Here is a 17,322-nt window from a genome sequence, read left to right as displayed (position 1 = left end):
CAGGAAAATGACAGCGGGGAGAAGTCTGAAGCAGCTTACTGCACCGCCGGAGAGATCATCGCGCTGGGTACACAGATGCTGGCTGAGAGGTGAGTATTGCATTTTTTCTTTACCTACTATATACTTGAGTATATCTAGGCTTATACTTGAATCAATAAGTTTTACCAGTTTTTTGTGGTAAAACTTATTGACTCGGCTTATACTCGGGTATATACGGTATATGTAGAATTATTATTCACACTGGAAAAGTAGGTGGCCATGATGGCTCACCTACACAGGAACTTAAAAACTGAATGGCATCCAGGATAATTGCAATAATTAGCAGGCAAACAGCCAGAAATCAAGGGTCTAAGGGTGCTTTAACACGGCACAGTATCAGGCCTCAGTCAGACGGGCGTTTTTTTCACCCGATTTGCGCATGCGTCCGGCGATTTTTTTAAAACCATTGCTTTGCAATGGTATCGGAGACATGAGCGCTTTTTATGCGCTCGTCCGATAAATTATAGAACAGAAATCGCAGATCGCACCTATCTGCGATCTGCGATTCCTGTTCTCTTCTCTATATGCGCTCAATGGGGCCGGCGGCAGCAGCGCCGACCCCATTGAGAACATATAGAAGACAAATCATTCTTCTCTGCCACAGCTGTAACAGCTGTGGCAGAGAAGAACGATGTTTGCCCATTGAATTCAATGGAGCCGGCAATACAGCCGGCTCCATTGAAAGCGATGGGCTGCCGGCGTGTGCGGGATGAATTGTCGGGAAGGGCTTAAATATATAAGCCCTTCCCTGCAATTCACCCAGAAATGTGTTAAAATAAAAAAAATATATATACTCACCCTGTCCCGGCAGCCGGAGTTCAGCGCGGCCGGCCTGCAGTGGGTGTGAAGGGGGGTGTGAGTCAGACCTGCCCCCTGATTGGCTCAGCGCTGAGCCAATCAGAGGCAGGTCTCACTCACACCCATTCATGAATTCATGAATGCTGTATTGCCGGCTCCATTGAATGCAATGCGCTGGACAGCTCCGGCCCGGTTCTAATGAAACGCGGCTAGGAGCCGATTTTCGGGCACCGGTCACGCGATTTGCGGATGCGCATCCGTCATGCGATCCGCAAATCGCGCGACAAAACGCCCATCTGACTAAGGCCTCATAGTGCACTTGTGCATCCTGTTTATACAGACAGATAAATAATTCACTGTACCAGTGAATGAGAACGGCTGAACTGAGTGATTAGTAAACGAGCCAACGATAATGTTGACGTTTACATGAAATGAACGATAAGTGAATGAATTATCCTTGATCGGTTGATCGCTGACTGGGTTTACACTGAACGATTATCGCTAAAATTCGAACAGTCCAGGAATTTTCTTTCAAACAATAATCGTTTCGTGTAAAAAGCACCCCAAAGCAAGATTCACATGACCATAATTGCACGTGCCTTTGTTAACAAGGCTCATTGTTAACATTCAGCCAGCTGAAAGTTAATGATGAGCGAATGGTGCACTAACAGTGCACAATGGCTGTACGCTTAGACACAACGATAATCGCTCAAAAGATTGCCTTTGAGCAAATTTTGAGCGATAATCGTTGTGTCTAAATGGGCCTTAAGGCTGCCAAGCAAGTCAGTAAATCTTTCTTTGTTTATCCTTTTGTAACTGAGCTGTTCTTTACTGCTGTCAGAAGATAATGGCCCACATTTACTAAAGTTGTCATACCTGTTTTTTGGCTTACTTTAGGCTAAAATTCAGGCACAAAGTTTTTTTAGACAGATTTATTAATGTTTTGCCTTTGTTTTTTTGCTTGAAAGTAGGCATGGTTATGCGGAGTTGTAATTTGTGGAAAAATTTTCATTGGCATGCTCTAGTTTTTAGGAGCAAATGTATAGTTCAAAGTAGGGTTACTCAACTATCGGACTATGGCTACCAACTATTGAGACCCTTGCTGTCAGGAGGAGATCAGCTTTGTTTTCAAGTTGCATGGATGAACATTTGTACAGCTTGTATACTCCTCATGACACTGGGATAAAGTGCGGTCTGCCGCAGTGGTGAGACAGAGTGACATGTATGTCATCTGTGGGGTGTTTTCCCCCAGTATGCCATATATATCCATCATTGTAATAGCACTTCATTGATTTCAATGAGAGCTGTGCCTGCAGTTACAAGCGCCAGGCATTACATGGGAGGTCGCGCTGAGACTTCCGCTCCAACCTCTGTGTATTTTTGGCGCTGACAGCATGCGCCCACTCAGCTGATCCCAAGTGGTGGACCCCAACTGATTAACTATTGATGACCAATCCTCATGATAGGTCATCAATAGTATTTCCCTGGAAAACCCCTTTAACAAGACAACCTCTTTACAGTTGGTGCTCAGCTCAGATCTTCATTGGATAGGAGATACCGATAAATGGAGGTTTATGAAAAGTACTTGAGCACCCCTAGTCTAAAGTAAGTCAACCAAGAGTTGGCGCAAGTAATGGTAAAGTGTCTGGCTTTATATAAGATGCGACAAATGGGTCACACAGCGGACGCCACTGTAATGTATTTGGTGACTGACTGGTCTTGGTTTACCTTGTATAATAGACAGCATTAGTAAATGTGGGTTAATGTTTCAAAGTGAGAACTAGCAGGAGCAGCAGTCACTGCTTTATAAAAGTCTAGAGACCTGCAGGCGTTTATTATCCTGATGTGCGGTTGTTGTACAGAGCGATCTCACATGTTTTGCTCTCACTTAACCTGTCTGCGTGCATTATATCCACAAGCTCAGCATGAACCTGTGTAAATAGCAGAGTGCTTGTTCAATTAGATCACGATGCAGACACTTTGCAGGGTGACACTGAGCCTTCTCCCATAACAGTAACCTAGGGCTTTTAGCAGCTTGTCTCGTAAGTGACTTTGACAGTGAGTTCCATCTGTCATAGCATCCGTTTCTTGCAATTCCTATGGGAGTGAAGCTGGCAGTCCAGCTCCCTCCATCCACTCCTGAAGCTGCTCACAAAAATTACCCTTGTCTTTTTCTAGTTTGGAAAAGGTGACTGAAGGGATTCCCTGGAGATTTTGGCTCCAGTCAGGGAAGTTAATTCTGGCTTGTTGAATAAAGTTATAAGCTTGTGCAGTATGTTGAACTGCATAAATTATTCTATGTATCCCACAAATATTGAACTCCAATCAAATACACACCACAGAATATCATTAGAATAAAATGTAACATCTTATATAATAAACAAAACCGTGCCCATGGTGATCCAATTTCTCGCATTTTTTTCCAAACAGAGGAGGAGCAGAGTACTACAGATAAGAGCTATATAAAGCAAACAAAAGCCAACGTGTGAGCTAATGTTCATGCTGTATTCCTTCAAAACATGTTTATTAAAGTTTCCTTTGTTTAGCATCGCATACATGGAATATAATACTTGCATTACAGAATTATGAAATAATGCAGGGCGTCATATTGTATTCTTGAAATACATGTTGAACGAATCATTTGAGAAGAAAACATTCACTAGATGCTAAACAGGCGACCAGGCAGATTATAAGGTAATCAAGTACATATCCTACTTGAACTAAATATATCTCTCCGGAAGACCAACCGCAAGCCCACATATTGAAGGCAAGAAGAGTGATCCTACAATACAGGTTTTTTAGCAAGTCTCCTCAGAGAGAAAAAGGAGTGAACCCATACTGTTTTTAACTTGTATTAACTGTTAAACAGAAATGAAGAAACGAAAAAAAAGAAAAGTTATTAAAAGACAGAGAAGAGAAAGACAAGTAGGAAGAGGAAGAGAGATTTTGGGAAAGAGGGGTAAAGGGAGGAGGGTATAGATAGCTGGGGTTCTCTCGTCCTCCTCACGAGAAAGTTAAAACTCAGTCCATCGATAATCTTCACTCGCATCCCTCAAACCGAGCCGTCGGCAAGCCATTTAAAGAATGCCGGTGAACCCCTAAAGTCAATCCAAGTGGCCCATATGTCTACTAACAGGCGCCAGCCCGAAGTCCAAAAATTAGAGCTCCTGAGTTCCTTCATATATTTAATAAGGTCCAAGGCTTCCACCCAAGCAATCCTTGGGATCGCTCGCCCGTCTCCAATATTGGGGTATAATATGACGCATAGCCTTAAAGGGGTTGTCCTGCGAAAGCAAGTGGGGTTAAGCACTTCTGTATGGCCATATTAATGCACTTTGTAATATACATCGTGCATTAAATATTGGCCATACAGAAGTTATACACTTACCCCCTCCGGTGCTGGCGTCCCCGTCTCCATGGCGCATGCGCAGAAGACCTCTGCAGCGCGAGCACGCTGGAGCCGGACAGAAGAGGGCAGACAGCGCAAGCGTGTCTAATCGAGGGAGAAGAAGGCTTCGGTCAGCGCCATGGAGACGGGGACGCCAGCACCGGAGGGGGTAAGTGTATAACTTCTGTATGGCCAATATTTAATGCACGATGTAGATTACAAAGTGCATTAATATGGCCATACAGAAGTGTATAACCCCACTTGCTGCCGCGGGACAACCCCTTTAATGAAGTGTCTCAATAACCTCTTTTTAGCGTGTGAAATAGATCCTGCTAACACGGAGAGGAGAGGAATCTCGGGAGACAACAGCAGGTGAGATCTACACACCACTCCATACAGTCTGGCAACGTTACCCCAGAGGGATGCAATCAGCGGGCAGCTCCACCAAATATGGTACATAGTGCCTACCTCAGAATGACATCTCCAGCACTCGTTAGATACCTCCAGGAAGATTCTGCGAAGTTTATCCGAGGTCCTGTACCATAGCGATACTATTTTGTAATTTAGTTCCTGAGCCCTAGCCGATATTGACAATTTGTGGGAAAGAATATAGGATTTGGTCCAGAGCTCTTCAGAGAAGCGTCTTCTAAGCTCCTCCTCCCATTTCTACTTCAGTCTCAGGCGGATCCCACGCACCCACTCATTAATCAACAACCCATACAGCAGAGAGATCATGTGGGGTGGGGGGGTACGTGGCGACGCAGAGTTTCTCGAATGAGGTGAGTTCTGCTAATAGTAACTCAGGGACTTTAAGAGACCTTACATAATCCCTCACCTGACCATGCTCCTGGCTTCAATCTGTGTCCCTCCCCTAAGTCGCTCAGGGGGCAGATTCCTGTATCTGGACAATTCCAGACGTGTTCCTGGCAGACTGATCTGAGGGTTCGTGACATAGAGCAATAAGTCGTCCACAAAAATGGACAGCTTATGATTCCTATCGTGGTTCTTTACGCCCTGTATATCGGGGTTGCTTCGTAGGGCTTCAGCCAGGGGCTCCATGACTATGATATATGGAATCGGAGAGGGGGGGGCAACCCTGCCTGGTACCGTTCCTGATCTCGAAGGATTCTGAAAGCAGTCCATTGACTCTAGTACTGGTGGAGGGGGAACCATACAGGGCCAATTATCCAGAAAAGGACCTTTGGGCCCAACCCCACCCCCCTCAACACCTCCTCCATGAAGTTCCAATTCACCCTGTCAAAGGCTTTTTTGGGGTCTACAGCAAGTAGACACAGAGTGATAGCAGACCTATGGGCTTTGTTGATCAGAGATGATGTTATCGTGTTTTCCCAGGCTTCTCTGCCCAGAACAAATCCAACTTGGTCCGTGTGAATTGGATGGGGGACAAAGGGATTCAATCTATTAGCTAGGATCTTGGAAAATTTTTTTAGGTAGTTATTGATAAGGGAGAGGGGTCTGTAGCTACTGCAAGATAGAGGGTCCTTCCCTGGTTTTAGGATCACCACAATATGAACCTGTAGCGCCTGGGGGATCATGCTGTATTCTAAGTGTGCTGTTTTAAGTGTATGACTTAATTAGTGACTTTAGATTCTGAGACTTTAGAAAAGTCACTTGCATTTATTTACTGCCTATCTATTTTACTTTTCACTTGCATATATAACTTTTGTCTAATCTATCTGTATGTACAATCCCCATTTAGAATGTGCTTCATGATTGACGATGCTGTCCAGTGTACATCTTGTCATGTATGTAGTACTTGAACAGCCATTCAAGGGTGCATACTGTTGAATGAGATGAGAGCGTGTTGCACGTTTGGAAGCACAGATCTTGGAAAACTGGGCTGACTTTGCTGTTAGCTACAGGTTTTACTATAGGGACTGGCTGCATCTCAATGGGGAGGGAGCAGCTGTGCTGGGGGAGAATATGGTTAGAAGATTGGAGGAGTGTTTAAATTAGGGACTGGGGGAAGGGAACCATGGCTATAGAGGAGAAAATATTGTAGACCTAGATCTGGGACAAAGTAAAGAGAATTGGTTGGAGTGGTAGGAGGGATTAGTACAGTTAGAACTTGAGAACAGTTAGTAGGGATAAACTTAATATAAAAAATTACCAAAAACCTCTAAATTGTATGATGACTAATGCTAGAAGTCTGACAATAAGGTTGCTGAACGGCAAGTATTCATGTCTGAGTAAGGGCTCTTGCACGCTCTCATCTTTCTTTCACGTTTTTTCACACGATATCGCTGTGTTTTTTTATGCGAATGTCAATGGGACTTTCTAATGTTAACGCATCGCACAAAAACTGCAAAGCACCAACTTGCAATGCGTTTTTAACATTAGAAAGTCCCATTGACAATCGCGTTTAAAAAGCGCAGCGATATCGCAGCGCTAAAAAAAAAACATAAGTGGGTATTCACCCTTAAACTGTGGCATAGTGGGAATAACTAAAACCTGGTTGGATGAAAGCTGTGACTGGACAGTTAAATTACAAGGTTACAGTTTGTTCAGAAGGGATCATAGAAACCAGAAAGGTGGAGAGCTTTGTCTTTTATGTAAAATCCTATTGAAAGGGCCATACTACAGGAAGATATATGGGAGGGAGATCTACATGTTGAGTCTCTATACGTTGAGATACATGGAGGGAAAAACAATGAAATCCTGATTGGGGTTTTCTATAGGCCACCAAATATAATAGAATCTATTGAAAATCTATTATTAAGGCAAATTGATGAAGCGGCAAATCACAATGAGGTAATTATGGGGGACTTTGTATTGCACAGAAATATATCAATATTTGCAGATGATACAAAGCTATGTAAAGTAACTAACACAAGAGGACAAAATGTGGTTACAAATGGATCCGGGATTTAGCAGAAAATCGGCAAATGAAGTTTAACACTGATAAATGTAAGGTTATACACATGGGCAGGGAAATACATGTCACCATTACACACTAAATGGGAACCGCTGGGAAACACTGACATAAAAAAGGATTTAGAGATTTTAGTTAACTGTAAGCTTAACTGGAGGCAAATAGGGTCATGGGGTGCATCAAAAGAGGTCATGGGGAACATGACGAACATTGTTCTTCCTCTTTATAAGTCACTGATCAGACCACACATGGAATATTGTGGACAGTTTTGGGCACCAGAACTCAAGAAGGACTTATCGGAGCTTGACTGGGTACAAAGGTGGGCAAATAAACAAATGAAATAGGCGAACTACAATACCCGGGTTATCAAAATTGGGGTTATTTAGTTTAGAAAAAAGACCGCAGAGGGGTGACCTAATAATGATGTATAAATATATCAGGTGACAATACAGGGATCTCTCCCATTATCTCTTTAAACCCAGGACTGTGACTGTAACAAGGGTGCATCCTCTACGTCTAGAAGAAAGATGGTTTATAGAAGGGGGCTCTGTACTGTAAGAGCAGTGAGACTATGTTGCTCTGCCTGAGGATGTGGTTATGGCGAGCACAATAAAAGAGTTCAAGAGGGGCCCGGAAGCCTTTACTTGATCATTACAATATTACATGTTATATATAGTCAATCTTCCAGTCACTGATTACTTCAGAAGAGTTGTTAATCCAGAGATTATTCTGATTGTCAGACTTGGAGTTGGGAAGGAATTTTTTCCCCCCTTAAATGTGGAAAATTGGCTTCTAACTCATTGGGTTTTTTTGCTTTTTTTCTGGATCAACCTTGCAGGAAAATAGGTTGAACTGGGTGAACAAAGTCTTTTCCGTGTAAAATCCTAGGTAATTATGATACTACGCTACATACATAGATAAAACAAAGTACCACTCTCAATGTCTCAATGTCCCACCTTTACAGAGTATAGAGTACATAACATCTCCAACAACAGGTGAATCTGGTGTGAAGCTTCGTTTCATGTCAGCTTCGTCTGGGGGATATTATGAATTTGGGACATTGAGACTGGTACTTTGTTTACCCAAGTATGTGAATGCTTGGATCATCATGGATACCGTTTTCCTTTTTCTTTTTTGTGGTTTATGCATTTAAATAAAGATGTTGAATTTTATTTTAATGATATTTTGTAGTGTATATTTGATTGGAGTTGGATATATACAGTATGTTGCTCAACGCTGCACACTATCTCCACCATCTGGGGACTGTATGCGGGGTTCTCAAGTTTTCTTTCTGTATCTGATTCATGAAACCAGAGCCTTTGTAGTGTGAATGAGCTTCCAATTTGTTAGTTTTCTTTCAGAATTTTGTAGCTTCCTTTATGGATTTCCAACCACTGATTGGTTCACTGATCAGGGCTAAATAACAAACGCTTTATAAAACTAATATTAAGCTTTAACATGAGATATAATGGGTCAATGAAGACTGTCATGTCTGCATGTGCAGCAGACAATAAGGCCATCAGTTATTGCACACTTTATCCTACATATTAGTGATGTCATCTTGTGGTTAAACTGGAGCCATCTGAACTGAATTGACAGGTCACAGTAGGGGCGGCTTCACATGAGCGTATGCCCAATTGCACGCGCATCAGTGCAACGTATTTGCACCACAAACTAGTGTTTTTTTATGTGCGTATTGGTGTATGGGAGGTGCTGAGTTCTCCTTCAATGGGAGCCTTCAAATAGAGTCTGGACAGACATCTGTCTGGGATGATATAGTGAATCCTGCATTGAGCAGGGGGTTGGACCAGATGACCCTTCCAACTCTTCCATTCTATGATTCTTTGTATTTTACTGTACTTTTTGCGCTCACAAAGCTTGTTTTTTTGTACATGGGACACAACCACGCCCCGATTTAAATGGCTAGGAGTTCCACGTGTGTTCTTTTTCTCGCTGAATTGCGCAGCGTATTGTCAATCTCCTTGTTCACTACACGCACATTTGCGCACCCCCCATAGACTTCCATGGGAATCTTTGGTGCACAACACTAGAGCATGCTAGTTTTTTTTTTTTTTTGCACATGTGCAAATACGCACCTGTGAATCCGCCCTTAATGCCATCTCCGGCATTTGAAAACAACTGCATTCAACTCATTATAAAGGTATATTCACATGAGGAGGTACAATTTGAAATGCAATTTACTGCAGTTTGAAAATGTATTTTTTGGCTACGTGTTCTTTATTAATTTTTTTTACAGGAAAAATATGTAAAATAAATGTTTCACCTGTAAAAACTGCATAGCCAGTAGCTGCAGCGCACAAATCACAGTAAAACAGCATGCGGTTTTTAGATGTGGCTATTACTTGCACCTCAACCGTAATGTGTGTATACCCTTATTATGATATGTCAACCTTGAGGAGTCTGAATTCTTGATCTCTGAAGTCAAAGCTCTTCAGAATTGTAGACCCACACATGTAGCAGACTCTGACCCCTAATAACACTGTTTTTTAAACCTTAAGGCAATACCGAGCTACACCAAAAACCGAAACTGTCCTATAAATTGCCTCGGAACCCAGACGACGGCCAGCAAGACAAAGGTAACTAAATTGGGTCTGACCCTGCATGATCCCCAGTGCTGCATGCTTATTTGGGAATGCCGTATACTTTCTGCTCCGCAGGCTCAGACACATTAGATGGACTGAGAGAGAATGTATCCTCTGTAACATTATCAACTCTATGTAATTCACAACTAAACTTTTATCTAGTGATGAATAAGCCTTACTTCTCCATGCAGCCACTAAACAGGCTTATAATCTATAGAGCCCAGTTGTGTAATCCATAGTTACTGTAATCAAGAAAGGAACACTGTATATCGGATAGATGGTAACACTGAGCCTGTAGCAGTCTGAACTTCTAGAGTTTGCCATCTTTCTAAGAGTTAATCCTGAATGATGGTGATGGGGTTGTCACCTGGGCATGTGCATGTTTCTGCCTGCCAACCATTTGCATTGATACTTGCAGATGTTTTATGGTGGTTGATGCATGATCTCTAAACACTGGATCCTTCATTCATATGCCTGCTCGTCAGAAGTGGCTTCCTTCATTATTGTTTTGTTCAATTATTTAAGGGAACATTTTCTGAAAAGACAGTTGTAAGAGGCGTTGTGTAATTTAACACAGTAACGTGTGTGATCTCGTAACGCATTGTATGATCTCCTTCATGTCTGTCTCTCTCTGGGTAGGTCCACATGAACAACCAATCTAGAATTCTCAAAGACAGAGCAGCCAGATGTCAGTAAAACTCAGAGCAAGGGTCAGCCGAAGGAACAGAGATAAGATGCATTTAGAGGATGTAACTGATGCAGAACTTTACTATCCTATCCCTATAAATGTCCTAGAACGAGTCCCGTAATCCAGCGCTTCAAACGCCTTCTTTTCCTGTCTTTCCAACCCAGTTTGCATGAGCTTGCGGAGGAGAGACCTAGCTCTGACTTTGTGCTCCTCAGAGTCACAGTTTACTGCTAGTTCATTTTTTTAATCCGGAAATGATGGAACAATAGTCCATATTAAGTGGAACGCCAGGAATTGTGACCCTGGGTAGTGTGAAGTTAAAGCTGGTTCCTTAACCAGTCTCATATCACACCAACCCACTCTTCACTCAAGGAAGCTTATTGCCTGAATGTTATGTCACCCACTAATGAGATTCAAAGAGTTGTTTGCACTGTCCTCCTCCCACTTTTGGGAAGAAATGGCTGGCAGTGGATGGTAGTCTGTCCAATTAATGTCCTCGTTGCAAAATTGGTATGTAGAGGCTCTGACCCGGCCACTCTGGGGATTATTTTAGAGGGAAAAAAAAACGCATTGGAGCAGTTCTGGTTGGAAAATTGAACAGGCCATTCCTGAGCCGTAACATATTTTGTACATTGAAGCCGCCATTTCTTTGCATTGTCTCCAGGCCTGGTCTATAATTGAACATGAAATGTTACTGTAGAGAAGACACTTTTTTTGTCTCTTCCATTTCATCATCTGTCCGTCAATCCAGCTGTGAAACTGGAATTAATCTTGTGATCGAACATGCTCCTCCTCTGTGGTCACCAGCGCTGCTATCAGTCATAGGCCCCTTCCTATTGGCTTAAAGCAGTCTCTGGTGAGGATCACTGTCTACCAATCCACAGCTGGCACGTAGGACATCGTTCTCATTTAAAGCAGCAATCCCATGTGCACTGCAAGCAGCATTTGCTGACCAATCCTCTGCATTTTTCCTAACATTGCTCGTGGTAGGAGGATGGCTGATATTTTTTTTTCATTTTCAACTGGATGCTGAGGTTTCTTTGGAAACCGTCTGCAGACTTAATTTTTTTTTTTTTTATCCAAACCGGGGTCCCTGTTTTTCAGGGCTCAGTATCTCAGGAATGGAAGATGGCACAAGACTTCTGAACCCTGAGTTCAAGAGAGTGGGAACTGGAGTTGCAAAAGGTACCAATAACATTATCTGTTCTCAGGCTGAAAAGTTGGTGGTTGCTGCTTTAAAAACCCGACTGATGAGCGGTCTTGTAAGTTCTAGGAGGCTGACCCTGCGGTCAGCATGAGTTTTCTGCAATATTTCCTTTGTGTCCTTGACCACGGAAGGAAGAACATTGTAGTTCTGTGACATAGGGTCTTGTAATGTTCACAGTTGACAAATTATTCATTGATAAATGCATTTAGTAAGCAGAATGTTGTGTTCAATGCATAGAAGCCAACTAGATGTTCTGAAGATGATGCAACAAGAAGCGGCTGAGCTGCACTCTGAAGTTTCCTCTTCTCCAGTATTTTCTCCTAATCCAGTGAGAATGAATGAAGTTTTAGGTGGTTCTTTATCCAGCAACAAATATTTGGTCCAGTTATACTGTGAGAGAGCAGACGTAGGGGATATGCTCTGTCTGGGCACTGTCCTTCATGTTGGCATTTTCTAATGTTACTTGATTCTGTCCTTTCTCTTCTTCTTCCTTCCCAACTGCCAAATTACTTAACATTAACAGTAGGAAGGGGAAGCTGAAAAAATAACAAACAACCCACGGTCTGTGGAGGAGCCAGGGACGCTGAGGTCAATGAAAGATATTGATTGGTGTCTGTGTGATGCACGATCTGTTAATGAATCTTGGCCTAACTCTTATCAGGTTTATAGACACAGGGACAGGGTAAATGACTTCTAGCCCCTTCACAAAATCGAGGTGTACTCATGTCAGTGACATGATTAAAGGGGGTCAATAATTCAAAGGACCAAAGTCAACTAACTGCAGCCGCGTCGTTCTCATAGTAAAGTATCCGAATTACATTACATTGATTAATGATCGCTGATGGCTGCAGTGGCACTTCATGCTCTGGCTCAAGTTCTGAATTAAGGTTTTATTTCACTTGAATTGGATTATACAGCAAAATTCCTATAATCCAGCATTGTATATAAAACAGTTTGATAACACAGAATCTAGAAATGCTGAATCGAATGAGAAGACTCCTGAGTGGCTGTAACGTGTATTGGTAACTCCATGTAGGCTTAGCCAACTTCTGGATACTGTACAGTACAATAGGGTTTAATGCCTTGGGCGATTTATTTGCTATTGCTTGTTTTTGAATTACATTTTTATATTAAATATATTTAAGAATTTTGATGTGATTTTGTTTTAATTTATTTTTTTTTACATTTCCTATGTCACTGTGTGTGTTTAAAAAAAAAAAAAAATTGTGTAACTAGCCAACTATCTTATGTATCTGAGTGGCTTCCGACTGACAGAAGATGTCGGGGTAAGGGAAGATCGGGCATATTGAATTTTACTTGATCCTTTTATTCTCACAAGAGCTAAACAACCACCAGAGGTTTCTGGCAGTGGCTTACTCTTTTTGCCTCATTAAGAACACATACATGCTCAACTAAACCAAGCATGCATGATGTGTACAGGGGGTCGGGAAGGGTAGCTGTTGGACAAATGAGCATTTAGCAAACAACACCATAAAACATATTTTATATATATTTTAAAATCAAATAATCTCACAGGGTCTATAATTGATAATAGGTGAAGACCGTTCACCTCCCTTCCTGCACAGTTTACCTCTGCACAGACCCAAGAAGCATGCTCACAACACTCAGCCTTAGGAGTGCAGGTTCCTGTAGTATGTGGCTGCTGTAAAGCAGATGTCTAAAAGCGTTTAACAAAGCAGAGCAGCAAGATAATCATAATCATATACAGAAAATAGAATTTAAACAATTACAATCAGAAAATGAAATCAGAGTTGAAAAAAAATTAATATTCATTAGTATCTGGTTTTAATTAGTAAACAATATAGATAAACAATAGTGATAAGCTGCCTCTAACACCTTCCACTTTTATTCACCAACAAGAAGTTGTTAAAATAGTTCTACACACACTCTGTGCTCCGATATACAGACCTCCGTCATCATCAGACTCTAAAATATAGAATTTATATGATGTAAGTCTTAATGTGTGACGTGTTCTTTTGCTGTGTCTCTGTAGGGCGACCCCTGACTATCTTCAATACCCAAGCACAGATAGCCGTTGGTGGAAAGGACCGGGGAAGGCCATTCCAAGGGCAGTTATCTGGTATCTACTATAATGGCCTGAAAGTTCTGAATATGGCTGCTGAACACAACCCCCATATCAACATCAGTGGAAGTGTGAGGCTAGTGGGAGAGGTCCCATCAATCCTTGGGACAACGCCTACCACTTCCATGCCTCCAGAATTATCGACAACCATCATGGAGACTACTACAACTTTGGCCACTACTACAACGAGAAAGAACCGATCTTCTCCTGGATCTATGGTATGCTGTTGTCTCGTAGGCTCTTTTCATGTATAGTGCACACAGTTGTATGATATATAGATTTTTTTTTCTCCACAAAGTTCTAAATGTAGTTGGTATTTATTTTTATTGTAGCTAAAACAAAAAAAGTCTCTTTTCTCCAGTTTTGGTGTTTAATAGTGGAGTAGCAAGTGTTCTTGCGGCCTTCTGGAGCAACACTGCAGGATAATAGGCTGAACTGGATAGATACTTGTCTTTTTTCAACCTTACTTACTATGTTGCTATTCAGTATCATCACAGTATCCAGCCAAGAGGACATGCTTGCATTTTCTCCAGAGACACCTATAGTAATATTAGTCTGATGGAAACACTTGTTACAAAGACTGTAAGACCCGCTCAGACGACAGTATTTCTGGTCGGTATTTGTAACCCAAAATCAGGAATGCATCCACAATACACAAAAAATAAAAAAATATTCACATTATACTTTCTATCTTTGTAGGTTCCACTCCAGGTGTTGGCTTCCAATTACTGATGCAAAATTTTGATAAATACTGCAGTCTGAATGGAGCCTAAGGATGTGGTCATACAACGTGGTTAAACGTTTGCAAACGCTGCACGGGGAAAACCTTTCATCTTCCTATCGTGGTTTTTGATGTAGTTGTGGTGTATACTGCAACTGCATTGGGAATCGCAGCAAAACTGCACACGTTTTCTTCTGATGCGGTTTTGACCACACCTTGTAAGTGCAGCCTAAAGATAAGGTTGCATGGTCCAGTAGGACCCACGTGGCAAATCCAGCCTACTGCCAATGGCCAAACAATTTTGCGGTAAAATTGTGCAGCCATTGGGCACTTTGGGTGAGTGAGGCCTCCGCTGCTTGCAGTGCTAGACCATGTGTCCTTACCCTAATGGACTAATCATGGCAAGAATATTGTTCGTGGGTCGTAAGAACATTATACCTGTTTACTGCCAGCTCCATGGAGGTTGGATGAGAAGGGAGGCTTGTAACTGTATCTTATCGCACATTGATAAATATTGCCATTCAGTACATAGGACATTGCATTTCAGACGAGAACTATTTGTGGATTGTGTGACAGTTCAGTCATACAGTATATATAAATTCATCAGGGAAATGGAAAGGTACACACCCATGGTAAAAAGCTATATTTCTGTCATGTTATAGAATCCGACAAAGATGAATCTCTTTAGATTTATTTCCACCTTCAGTGTGACCCATTATCTGTCTAATTCCATTGAAAAACAAGCTGAAATCTTTTAGGCCTCATGTCCAAGGGGAAAATCAGGCCCGCTAAGGATTCTCCATGGAGAATCCGTAGCAGGTCCCTCCTGCCCCGCGGACATGAGGGCTGAAAATAAGAATAAATAAGAATAAACTTACCTCTCGCACGCTCCGGATCCTTCCTTCGCCGCGGCGTCATCTTCTCTGCGTCGCGGCCGGATCTTCTTTCTTCGGCTCGGCGGATGCGCAGGATGACGTCAGTGACGTGCCCTGCGCATGCGCCGGCCCGAAGAAAAAAGATCCGGCCGCGACGGAGAGAAGATGGCACCGCGGCGAAGGGAAGAACCGGAGCTGGTGAGTAAATTCCGATTTTTGTCTCCCGCGGATTCAATATAAGCCTGCGGGAGCCGTCCCCGCGGGAGACCCGCACGAAAATGGAGCATGGTCCAGATTTTTTCATGCTCCATTTTAAAAAAAATCACTTTTATTGACCATCCGCGGGTATTTATCTACCCGCGGGTGGTCAATGCATCCCTATGGGGTGCGGATCCGCGTGCAGGAGAAGAGTTAAAATCCGCTGCGGATTTTAATTCTTCTTTTGCCCGTGGACATGAGCCCTTAGGGTGGAATAATTAGAAAAAAAGACAAACTAAAGTAATGTGGTTGCATAAATATACATTGCATACCCTAAAACTAAGACTTTGTTGATATACCCTTTGACTTTGACAGCATTCAGTCTTTTTGGGTAGGCGTCTATCAGCATGGCACATCTTGACTTGGCAATCTTAGCCCACTCTTCCTTGCAAAAGCGCTCCAAATCTGTCAGATGGTGAGGGCATCTTGTGTGTAGCGCCCTCTTCAGGTCAACCCATAGATTTTTAATGAGATTCAGGCCTGGATTCTGGCTGGGCCATTCCAAAACCTTGATTTTCTTTTGGTGAAGCCATTCTTTTGTTCATTTGATTTGGGTCGTTGCTGTGCTGAAAGGTGAAATTCCTCTTCAGCTTTTTAGCAGAGCCTGAAGGTTTTGTGCCAACATGGACTGGTGTTTGGAATTGCTTCCACCTTGACTACAGCCCCAGTTCCAGTAGCAGAAAAAAAGCCCCAGAGCATAACGCTGCCTCCGCCATCTTCACTGCGGGTCTGGTGCTCTTTTGGTAATATTCAGTGTTCTTTTGGAACTATGTTATTATAATCCTTGGTCTCAGCATACTATAACACGTTCTCCCACATACTTCTGGCAGATTTGATATAGGTTTTGGCAAAACATAGCCAGGCTTGGGTGGTCTTCTTTGTTAGAAAAGGCTTCTGCCTTGCCACCATCCCCCACAGCTCAGACATATGAAGAATACAGGAGATGGTTGTCACATGCACTACACAACCAGCACTTGCCAGAAACTGCTGCAGCTCCTTTAATGTTGCTGTAGGTCTCTTGGCAGCCTCCCGGACCAATTTACTTATGTTTTTTAATCAATTTTTGAGGGACGTCCAGTTCTTGGTAATGTCACTGTTGTGCCAAATTTTATCCACTTTTTGATGACAGTCTTCTCTGTGTTCCTTGGTATATGTAATGCCTTTGGAATCCTTTGATACTTCTCCTTACTGATACCTTTCAACAAACAGACCCCTTTTGATGTGTTTTAAGCTCTTTACGGCTTTTACTGAAAAATGCAACTAAGAAAATGTCAGAAAAATTATACTAGAACAGGTGAACTTTATATGGGGTAAATAATGGCAGCGGAGTACCGACTACTATTTAACATGAGTGTAAATGTGATTGGCTAATTCTGAACACAATCCCATCCCCAAATATAAAAGGGTGTTCACACTTATGCAACCACATTATTTTAGCTTTTTTGTTTTTTCCTAAATGATTTCAGTTGGTTTTTCAAAGGATTTGTACAGATAAGGGGTCACAATGAAGGTAGAAATCTGAAATGATTCATGTATGTTGGATTCTATAACATGATGAAAACATGGCATTTTACCAGGGGGGTGTAGATGTACTATATACACTGTAGGTGTCGGTAAAAAGATAAATGTATGGGAAAAGATGGGACATCGGATATCTCGGGGTCTGCACTTCCTCATAGTGACTGTAAAATCCAATGATGTGGACTATATGGTGACGTAATACAGTTCAGCCTGTGCAGCCATTTGCT

General features: G+C 42.2%; 1 protein-coding gene across 4 annotated transcripts in view; it reads left to right on the top strand.

Annotated features, from left to right (window-relative positions):
- Positions 1-17,322, top strand: part of NRXN3 (neurexin 3) — a 333,468-nt gene that overhangs the window by 280,301 nt on the left and 35,845 nt on the right. For 2 of the 4 annotated variants that reach the window (XM_066607622.1, XM_066607624.1), the window contains one exon: positions 13,631-13,938. In XM_066607622.1, the coding sequence (XP_066463719.1) occupies positions 13,631-13,938 (308 nt within the window). Of the gene's footprint in view, positions 1-9,637; positions 9,716-11,513; positions 11,595-13,630; positions 13,939-17,322 lie in introns of all 4 variants that reach the window. The other 2 variants (XM_066607620.1, XM_066607621.1) reach the window with 2 other exon arrangements.

This window comes from Eleutherodactylus coqui, chromosome 6, assembly GCF_035609145.1.
Source record: "Eleutherodactylus coqui strain aEleCoq1 chromosome 6, aEleCoq1.hap1, whole genome shotgun sequence".
NCBI lineage: Eukaryota > Metazoa > Chordata > Amphibia > Anura > Eleutherodactylidae > Eleutherodactylus > Eleutherodactylus coqui.
This window is presented reverse-complemented; position numbering and strand designations above follow the sequence as displayed.